The sequence below is a fragment of the Sinocyclocheilus grahami genome, unplaced genomic scaffold (assembly GCF_001515645.1).
Source record: "Sinocyclocheilus grahami isolate Dianchi unplaced genomic scaffold, SAMN03320097.WGS_v1.1 scaffold29.1, whole genome shotgun sequence".
Classification (NCBI taxonomy): domain Eukaryota; kingdom Metazoa; phylum Chordata; class Actinopteri; order Cypriniformes; family Cyprinidae; genus Sinocyclocheilus; species Sinocyclocheilus grahami.
Genome location: NW_015505208.1, coordinates 1,654,484 through 1,665,566, shown reverse-complemented (window position 1 = coordinate 1,665,566; position 11,083 = coordinate 1,654,484). Strand labels below are relative to the sequence as shown.

Sequence of the window (11,083 nt, the reverse complement as noted above, 5' to 3'; positions counted from 1 at the left end):
CGGCAATGTTTTCTGGAAGTATTCCTGAGCCCATGTTGTGATTTCCATTACAGTAGCATTCCTGTATGTGATGCAGTGCCGTCTAAGGGCCCGAAGATCACGGGCATCCAGTATGGTTTTCCGGCCTTGACTCTTACGCACAGAGATTGTTCCAGATTCTCAGAATCTTTTGATTTGGATGATATTATGCACTGTAAATGATGATAACTTCAAACTCTTTGCAATTTTTCTCTGAGAAACTCCTTTCTGATATTGCGCCACTATTTTTCGCCGCAGCATTGGGGGAATTGGTGATCCTCTGCCCAGCTTGACTTCTGAGAGACACTGCCACTCTGAGAGGCTCTTTTTATACCCAATCATGTTGCCAATTGACCTAATAAGTTGCAAATTGGTCCCCCAGCTGTTCCTTATATGTACATTTAACTTTTCCGGCCTCTTATTGCTACCTGTCCCAACTTTTTTGGAATGTGTAGCTCTCATGAAATCCAAAATGAGCCAATATTTGGCATGACATTTCAAAATGTCTCACTTTCAACATTTGATATGTTATCTATATTCTATTGTGAATAAAATATAAGTTTATGAGATTTGTAAATTATTCCATTCCTTTTTTACTCACAATTTGTACAGTGTCCCAACTTTTTTGGAATTGGGTTTGTAATTAACGGCAAATAAGACAGTTGTAGTGGAACGTTGCACTCTTTTTCATACTCAACATGAGTAAGAGAAAGACTGTGGAATCGGTCACAGAACATGCATGATTGTCTGTTTGTACAGGTCTGAAGGTTTGATGTGGGAAGTGGAATTGTAAAAGGAAATGAAAAAACTCATAACTCATAAGACAGAAGCACTGATGGAACTGGACAGACAAACAGAACTTCCCCACAGAAGGCATTTGCACTTGTCCATTAGCAGTCCATTGACGGAGAGGGATGCGGTGTGGGAGCTACTGCAGCTGTGGTGAGAGTTTTGTTCTGCTTTCACAGAAGGCAGATTGTTGACAAGACGGCACCCATGAAGCCATTTACACTTCACTTAGTACCTGTGTAAACAGTTAATTTTCCTTAGAAATGCAAAGTAAAGAGCACAAAATGGAAAACAATAGGCTGCGTCTCACCTTTCTGGCAAATTCTGGGAGGATGAATGCCGCGCGGTGGATTTCAGGATTGTAATATTTGAGGTTCATGCTCTCAATCTCTTCTCTTGGTAGTTCTCGTACTGGCTCACGGAAATTTGTTTTCTGCAATAAACAAAAAGTGTATTTACTGATGATAAAATTATCATTATCAATATTATTTTATAAATAGACTTTCGTTCAAAAGTTTGGAGTTGGTAAGATTTTTGAAAGATGTCTCTTCTTGCTCACCAAGGCTGCACTTGTTTGATCAAAAACACAGTACAATGTAAAATAACTGTTTTCTATTGCAAATACTGTAAAATGTAATTTATTCCTGTGATGGCAAAACTGTATTTGAAGCAGCCATTAGTCCAGTCTTTAGTGTCACATGACCCTTCAGAAATCCTTCTAATATGCTGATCTGCTGCTCAAGAAACATTATCATCAACGTTAAAACCAGTTGTTCTGCTTAATATTTTTTGAAGAAACCGTGATACTTTTTTTAGGATTATTTGAAGAACAGAAAGTTTAAAAGAACAGCATTTATTTGAAATAGAAATCTTTTGTAATATTATAAATGTCTTTACTGTGATCAATTTGGCATCCTTGCTGAATAAAATATAAATTTTTCAAAAAAATCTTGATTACAAACTTTTGAACTGCAGTGTATAAACAACAACGTGTATAAAAGCAATAAAAGGAATCGTAAATCTATTCAAATAAAAGCAGCGTTATTAAATGCTAATAAGAAAAAACTTACTGGATTTTTACTGCAAAGCATGAAGCCAATTTGTCCACTTGGATATGTTGGAATGGTGCAGTATGCATAGTCTACTACAGGAAAGAGGGTCTTACAGAAGGTCTGCATTTCTTTGATTAGCTCCAAATGCAACCACTGACACTCTCCTATGAAATTACAAGCAAAAATTACGAACTTGTCAAATGCATGTCATTAATATTCTTCATTTTGGAGCTTTTTTGTAAATTTGCAGTTATATCAACCTTGACAACAGAGAATTCCTCCCTCACAAAGTGCCGTTTTCATGAGCTGATAGTAAGACTCTTTGAACAAGCTTTCAGCCGGACCTGTGACGGGGTGAAATGAGATCAGTCTGAAATGAACACCATGTTTTGTCTGGGGAGTCAGTGGCTACATCATTATTTACCAATGCAAAGAAGAAACTTCAACGCCACACATTGGGCTGCATACCGACAGGGTCTGAGGAGTCTGTGATGATGACATCAAAGGCTTCCTGATTCTTTTTCATAAATTCAAAGCCATCACCTACATGCAGAGTAAGTTTGGGGCTGAAGAAGCCTTTCGCCATTCCAGGGAGGTACTTTTTGGAGACATTTATTACATCCTGTGGGAAAACATAATCCATAAAATTAATCAGCATGGTAAAGCATGAAATAATTTGAAGAAAATGTCAAAACCTTTAGATATGCTGCAAAATTAATTTCCAGAGTGAGTTTCTGATACCTTCATACATGTTTCATACATCAAGACTAAACACGAAAAGATTAAACTTGACACAAGGCTTGACACAAATGTTTAAAAAAAGCATATAAATGCATGAATTAAAAACTGAAACAAAAAGGAGAAAAAGACACTGCAGCACAGAACCATCAGAGAAAACAAATGAGTCTTAAGAAGGTTTTAAAAACAGAGGTAGATGGTAAAATATTCTCTACATCATTTGAAGCAAGATTTATTAACGTTTAGAAGTCTCTTATACTCACAAAGGCTTATTTGATAAAAAAAAATACAGTAAAACCAGCAATATTGTAAAATATTATTTTAATTAAGAGTAACTGTTTTCTATTTTAATATTTAAAAATTTTATTTATTCCTGTGACGGCAAAGCTGAATATTCAGCTGCCATTACTCCAGTCTTCAGTGTCACAAGATCCTTTCATAAATCAAACCCCTGTTTGGGGTCAGTAAGATTTTTTTAATGTTTGTGAAAGAAAAACAATGCTCACCGAGGCTGCATTTATTTGATCAAAAATACAGTAAAAACAACAATATTGCGAAATATTACTACAATTTCAAATAACGGTTTCCGGTTTAATATTATATTGAAAATATATTTAAATTATTTTATTCAAAATATTATATAAATTAAATATAAATTATACTTAAATTTTAAAAAGCTGCATTTTTACTCCAGTCTTCAGTGTCACATGATCTACCATAAATCTTTTTTAATATGCTGATTTAGTGCTCGAGAAACTTTTCTTATTATCAATGTTGAAAACAGTTGTGCTTCAAATGTTTGTGGAAACAGTGACACATTCTAGAATTCTTTGATGAATAGAAAGTTCATCAACATCTTATTTGAAATACAAATCTTTTTTTAACATTATAAATGTCTTTACTGCCATTTCTGATCAATTTAATCCTTGTTGAATAAAATTATTAACTTATTAACTTTAACTAATACCAACCAAAATCTTTTGAATAGAAGCATACATTCAGGTTTAACTGGATACAAACCTCATCAATTTCACATTGAACAACAAACTCCACCAGCGGATGCTTGACAACCTCCCTCAGGACACCACCATCTCCTCCACCAATGATGAGAACCTGACGAAAGGAATGGGGAAAAACAACTAAACACACAAACACAGGGTTCCCACTCTTTCATGAACACCAGATTCAAGGACTTTTTAAAGTACCATTTATTTTATATCAAGCACCTATCAAATTCACATGCCAGAATATGTAGTGTCATGAAAGACCTTACAGTAACTTAACATTTCACTTACAGGTGCATCTCAATAAATTAGAATGTCGTGGAAAAGTTCATTTATTTCAGTAATTCAACTCAAATTGTGAAACTCGTGTATTAAATCAATTCAATGCACACAGACTGAAGTAGTTTAAGTCTTTGGTTCTTTTAATTGTGATGATTTTGGCTCACATTTAACAAAAACCCACCAATTCACTATCTCAACAAATTAGAATATGGTGACATGCCAATCAGCTAATCAACTCAAAACACCTGCAAAGGTTTCCTGAGCCTTCAAAATGGTCTCTCAGTTTGGTTCACTAGGCTACACAATCATGCCAACAGTCCAGTTCTTCTTCTCCTTAGCAGAGGTAAGATGCATCTGACGTTGTCTGTGGTTCAGGAGTGGCTTAACAAGAGGAATACGACAACTGTTTGTCTATCAATGATTGTCTTCTGGACAACTGTCAGATCAGCAGTCTTCCCCATGATTGTGTAGCCTAGTGAACCAAACTGAGAGACCATTTTGAAGGCTCAGGAAACCTTTGCAGGTGTTTTGAGTTGATTAGCTGATTGGCATGTCACCATATTCTAATTTGTTGAGATAGTGAATTGGTGGGTTTTTGTTAAATGTGAGCCAAAATCATCACAATTAAAAGAAACAAAGAAAAACTACTTCAGTCTGTGTGCATTGAATTTATTTAATACACAAGTTTCACAATTTGAGTTGAATTACTGAAATAAATTAACTTTTTCACGACATTCTAATTTATTGAGATGCACCTGTACACTTAACATTTACATTAAAAATATATGTACAATTATATATCACTTCTAAATGATTAAATACTAAAATAATAGTAGTTATTAAGATTGATGGGGTTTGGAATTGGTCAAATGTGCTTGGAAAAAATATGATCAGAATATCAACGTGCCTAATAATTATGCATACACTGTAAGAAGTGCTCCCTTTACACAGAGTGCGCATGATCGCGAAATCTAAAGTGAACAGCGAGCACTCATTCAAATGTGATTTCAATACCCTGCATATTGATAGCTGCTCCCTGATGTGCGAAAATAATATACAATATTAGAATGTTTGCAGGAGTGGGACACACGTTTCGGGAGTGGGCGGTAATGGTCAGAAATTCAGCGGGAGCGGGCTTAAGAAAACTATCCCCAAGGCTCTAGGCTGCACATCAACAACACACGCTAAGTTTTTTTTTGCGCTACCCCATCTCCACCCCCAATCATTAGTGCCGTTTCGTTCTGTCTTTGACAGAACATATAGGAGATTTCAATACCCTGCATATTGATAGCTGCTCCCTGATGTGCGAAAATAATATACAATATTAGAATGTTTGCAGGAGTGGGACACGTTGCGGGAGTGGGCGGTAATGGTCAGAAATTGCCCCCAAGGCTCTATGCTGCGCATCAACAACACACCGCAAGTTTTTTTCGCGCTACCTCATCTCCACCCCCAATCATTAGTGCCATTTCGTTCTGTCTTTGACAGAACATATAGGACAATTTTTGAAATAGTGCCATAAACAGGGGTTAAAGCAAAAAAAAAAAAAAAATCTTTTGACTGAATTTTTCCTCAGCCAAACCCCATTCCACAGCCATACCCGTCACACACAGTTTTTTTCAAAAACATTTTTTCTTCTTCTTCTTGTAGTTAGGAGTGCTTGTCCCCCTAATTTAAAATAATAAAAAATCAATAATCAATAATAAAAAAAATATTTACACCTAATATGGGGTGACATTTGACTCAGTGACTTACAGGAGTATTTTCTTTTTACCTTTGTAATGGCATCTTTTTCATCTATGTCAAATTTAAAAATGTATGTTTATAAGCTTTTTAAAATTTATATTTAAAACAATATAATAAGAAGTAGAATAAGACAAATAGGTTACCAATCATATGAAATTAGTATTAATAAAAAATGAATTTGTACAGAGGTGGCACAGAAGAACACAAAAGTGGCTTGTAGGTACATTTTCAGAAGTTTAATGAGGGGGCATGAGTGCAATTAAATTAATACATTTATGTGGAGATTAATGTTTTAAATATAAAATTTTTAATACAGAAATATTAAATGATTTAAATAACTGAAATTGTACGCTAAAAATGAAATTAAATCCACCAGCAGGTTGCGACAAGTCACAGATTTTATCACTGAATCATTCATTCATTTGATTCGTTCGAATGGCTGATTCATTCAAGAATGAAGCAAGTGACTGTCTTTATGAATGGGTAATCATGAATCACTGACTCACTAGATTCATTCAAAAAAAGCACTTTCATTGAATGAATGAAACTCAGCCGAGTTTGCTTTTAGAGATGCGAAGTGGCTGTGCTGTAACTATATTTGGAACTATTTTCGTTAAAAAAATAGAGCAGAATCAGGCAGTACTAGTTTACTGAACTGTTGTATTGAATCAATATCACATTGGCAAACTCCCTTAATAATTATTAAAAGAGGTCACTCTCCTTATCGCGATCTGTGAGCGCACAGAAAATGAGAGCGTGCGAGTGAGTTCTCAAGGCTCAAAAGCTCGTGCAAATAATACATTCCATCATCTGTCATCACGTTATAAGCGTGGAACCTGCGGGAATGAGTACAATTGTTATTAACAGCCGCAATCCCACGCCGAAATTCAAGTTCTTTGCTAATAACACGACTGTGAATGATGCGAGCGGCGTTATGTTGTCACCAGAGGCGGACAGTAACTAAGTACATTTACTTGAGTATTGTACTTAAGTACACTTTTTGAGTATCTGTACTTTACTTGAGTATTATTTTTTCTGGGAACTTATGACTTTAACTTCACTACATTTGAAAGACAAATATTGTACTTTTCACTCCACTACATTTCTATCAAGGTCCTCGAAGTAGAAAGTCGTTAGCAGCTTTGAAAGTCAGTGGGGGATTTCTTTCTTCTCTTAAAAACTCTTTTTAAGTCTTTTTTTCAGACAGTTTATCAGTAATCACTCTTGTAGGGCTACCACTGTCAGAGCTGTGTGAGTTCACTACCATACTGCTTTTGTGGGGGGGGTAGGGGTGTTCAATAATTGTTTTTGTTTTGTTTTTTTCCCCATAGGTTTTTAACATTCTAAAAGCACTTTATTCCAAAGATACTACAAGCTAGTCAGTGTATTCAGCAGGTGTAATGTATTCTAAGTTGCTTCAGAAGAATTGTAAGTACTACTATGTGCATTGACATAAAAAAGGAAATTTACTTTTGGTACTCAAGTACTTTTAAAAGCAAGTACTTCTGTACTTTTACTTAAGTAAAAATCGGTCTTTACAACTTTTACTTGTAATGGAGTAATGTCTGACCAGCAGTATCTGTACTTTCACTCAAGTAATGGAGGTGAGTACTTTGTCCGCCTCTGGTTGTCACTGAGAAGCTGCAGCCATGGCCGGAAATGATTTTTGGTGTACCGGCAGAAGAACAATAACAACAACAATGCGCTAAATGTTTCTTTTCCCCTCATTTTCTTTTTCCAATTGACCAAAATCCTTCGTAGTGACGGAAAGCTTTAATCCCTGCATAAACAAAATGTATTTCAAATTTAATTCAAGCACTTTCAAGGACCTATGTTTGTTTTAAAGTACTTTCCAGGCCTTGAATCCATACGTCTGAAATTCAAGTACTTTCAAGAAGCGTGGGAACCCTGCAAACAGCTTCAATTCTTCCAAATCACATTTATATGATGGACAAAAATGAAACCACATACCTTCTTTGGGCAAGGGTGGCAGCAGAGAGGTAGATTGGCAATCATTTCTTGATAAGAAAATTCATCTCGTTCTGTGCATTGGATGACTCCATCCAAAACCAGCACATTTCCATAAGTTTTACTGCAAGAAGAGAAGCAATAATGATCATTTTCATACATTAAGCAATAAAATATACAACAAACATGTAGAAAAAGCAAAGATCCATTAGAAACATTCTTAAGGGTGGACTAAGCATTGCAACCATGCACATGTGATTTGAGATGACAGCTGACAGCTCTGACCTCTCATCACATATCCTATTGGGCAACACCCTACATGTGCAAATACTTCATTTTATTGATTTCCAGGGCATAGATAATGATAGCAACTCTAAATTTGCATTTCCCACTGTATGAATGGCTCCAGTTGCAATCTACGGTCTTGAGCCAGTGTGCTGATCACCAATACAGCACGAACGAGTGTTTAAAGGGGTCATATGGTGCTGCTAAAAAGAACATTATTTTGTGTATTTGGTGTAATGAAATGTGTTTACACGGTTTAAGGTGAAAAAAAAAACACATTATTTTCCACATACTGTACATTATTATTTCTCCTCTATGCCCCGCCTTTCTGAAAATCGTCGATTTTTATAAAGCTCATCGGTCTGAAAAGCAAGGTGTGCTCTGATTGGCCAGCAATCCAGAGCGTTGTGATTGGTCGAATACCTCAAGCGTGTGATGGAAATGTTATGCCCCTTACCATATTGTGATGCCCAGTCCGGCCGGAGCGACGAGACATAAACATTAAAACCCATTATAAACAAGGCATTTGTTGCATCCAGTGGGGACATAATTACGGATTATAATGACTTATACCGTCTTTTTACGCATTGCATTGCATCGCGCCGCGTAAACATAAAACCATGTTTTTTTTTCAAACATTTGTGATTGGAGAAATGACAAACAACAAGTGCTACTCTACACTGCTCAAAACTCACGTTTGAATCGTCAGTGGCAAATTCTTTAAATATAAAAAGACGTACTTACAGTCTGTGAGTCAGAACAGCCGGCATTGTAGTCTACTCTCCCAGGATCAGGAAACAGTCCTCCATAAAAGGTGCTGGTCACATCTGAATATTTGGGTTGAACTGTTCTGGAACAGTGTTGTAAATACAACTTAACCACTGAATTCTAGTCGTGTCCTCTTTTGGAAGGCCAAACAAAGTAGTTTCGCTTTCACAACGAAACAGCGTCACACCTTGAGTGAGCGGAGGCCGGAGGCCTAGAGTGAGTGGAGGCTGGCTTGAGTGAGCGGAGGCGGGCGGGCTCGAGAACGGCACGGCCGGCGGATTTGACGAAGGAGCGTCCGGCGGGCTTGCGGCAACCACATGTGCCGACCCCGGGCTGGACTCCGCTTCGTCCACAGTGAAAGCCGATCCTGCGCTCCACAGCGCGACGTTGATGTATTTCCTCAGCGACCAGCACGGATCAGCTCCAGGCATGACGAAGCGGATATCGTCCTCTTTTGGAAGGCCAAACAAAGTAGTTTCGCTTTCACAACGAAACACACAGCACCTTCACGACATGGCAGCGGCAACAACAATACTACAGTGAGAATAAAAGTTATGCCTTCTTTCTTTGCGTGAACATTTGGGCGGCGTTATGCAAATCTTCCCACATAGTGATGTAGATATGTGGAGGCGTGTTAGAACAAGACTTTTTGGTAGGCGTGGTTGACTCTTAACTTTTATAAAGAATATCTCTTTGGATTTGAGACTTTAGTCTTTGCAACTTTACAGATCTTCTTTATGCACCAAGAGCTTGTAACACTTCAAAGAGAGAAGAAAAATAGAAATCGCATCATATGACCCCTTTAAATAGCTAATAAAGCCTTGGACACGTTGTCAAATAAATGTTGTTTTCATTTTCTAATGTACCACACAATTATGGGTGCAAATTTTAGAGAAATTGTTTATATTTTTTTTATGTTACGACGTCAGAATCGGTGCAGTGTAATGTTTTACGTATAATACGAACGGCTAGTACAAAATCAATGCGATCTCACAGTTCAGTGCCACGCCAGACCGAAAGCAGGCGATGCCGTTAGCATTCTAGCCGCAGCCACCCACACAGCAAGACACCCATAAGCCAACGTGCTTTCTGAGTGGACACCTCAGAGAAAAGCGAGGAAATCACAGTACTCTCCATCGGTTGTGACCGATAGTTTCACTTACGCGCTGCCAGAAAACACGGCAAGTTAGCGAACATGCTCATTTAAGCCACTTTGCACCACGACTCACCTTTTAAAAACCATTACATCCTGGAACTTCGATTTTTTATGATACAACACCTCCTCCACTTGAAGACTCATCGCTTGACCAGGCCATAATGTGCATGTTTCGGTGAACCACCCGTCTTTAATGCTGTCCATTGCCGGGGATTTAAATGTAAGCAGCGGTGGGTTACAGTAGTCTGATCAAACCAGTCCACTGCAAGGAGTTACTGGATATCTTGAGCGCCGATTGACACGTTGGGCGTTCTCTGCAACGCAACCGAACCAAACCCAAGAAACAAGAGGCGACCAATGGGAGCTGGCTGGCGTCATCAACAGGCGCGAGGAAGGGGCATGTCTGTGCAAGCATGCTTGATTTTGTGCCGCTGAGGATGAGCCCACGTGAAAATAGAGGTCTAATGTTAGCTTAATGGGTATGGGTGAGTGGGAACCAGAGTTGCCAAGTCCGCGTATTACACGCGATTTTGGGCTTCTTTTTTTGTAGTTGGGTGAAAAAATATGGTTGCTTGTTAGCAAAACCTGACAAGCAACTTCGTTTCTTTATTTATGTTCACTGTATTCAATGCATTGATTGACACTCTGCTCACAGTTAATAGCTATGAGGGATTGAAGAAAAATCACGTTCAAAAAGGCGGCGCGTGACGCTGTAAAACAAGCGATGATAGTAGTAGACGTAGAGGAGTGGGATTATTTTTTTCCTTTATAAAGTAGCCTAATTTAGAATTTTTACAATGTTTTTGTAATGTATTAATTATCACGGCCTGTAAAAAAAACAAGTAGACCTATACTAATAGTAAGAGTAGATTTGGTTCGAATAGCCACTATTTTAGTAGGCTATAAATATGTGGCTATGTTACAGCTCCCCTTTGAAGCTCTTGTGTTTTTCTCCTTTTCCATCTCTCCAATCCTATTCTGCTCACAGGGGATTGGAGATGAGTTTTGTTCCTGCTTTGTTGCAGTTTGCTGATTTTTGTAAAATAACTTATGTTTTTGCTTTTCAGATAAAAGGGTAGTTTCAGTTTAATATGTTGCGGGCTCATTTATTGGTAATAAATAATTAATTAATAATATTGATGATAATAAATTATCAAAAAAAACATCGAGCTTGTTTTTGAAGCTGTGGTTGCTTATTTGTCTCGTGAGAGTTGGCAACAGTGGTGGGAACGCCAGGGGTGTATTCCAGAAAGCACGGTTAACTTACCGTCAGCTAA

The 11,083-nt window shown here is 37.6% G+C and overlaps 1 protein-coding gene across 2 annotated transcripts; it reads right to left on the bottom strand.

Annotated features, from left to right (window-relative positions):
- Positions 1-662: 662 nt before the first annotated feature.
- LOC107570652 (spermidine synthase-like) lies at positions 663-10,231 on the bottom strand. 2 transcript variants are annotated; one of them, XM_016256909.1, is made up of 8 exons: positions 9,880-10,231; positions 7,601-7,721; positions 3,618-3,710; positions 2,328-2,481; positions 2,120-2,203; positions 1,878-2,023; positions 1,118-1,240; positions 663-1,042 (listed from the first exon to the last, which is right to left on the bottom strand). In XM_016256909.1, the coding sequence occupies exons 1-8, from the start codon at positions 10,008-10,010 to the stop codon at positions 1,025-1,027; spliced, it is 870 nt and encodes a 289-aa protein (XP_016112395.1). In that variant the 5' UTR covers positions 10,011-10,231; the 3' UTR covers positions 663-1,024. The 2 variants fall into 2 exon arrangements, with proteins under 2 accessions (XP_016112395.1, XP_016112402.1); XM_016256916.1 differs by lacking the exon at positions 9,880-10,231 and adding an exon at positions 8,627-8,654.
- Positions 10,232-11,083: the final 852 nt, after the last annotated feature.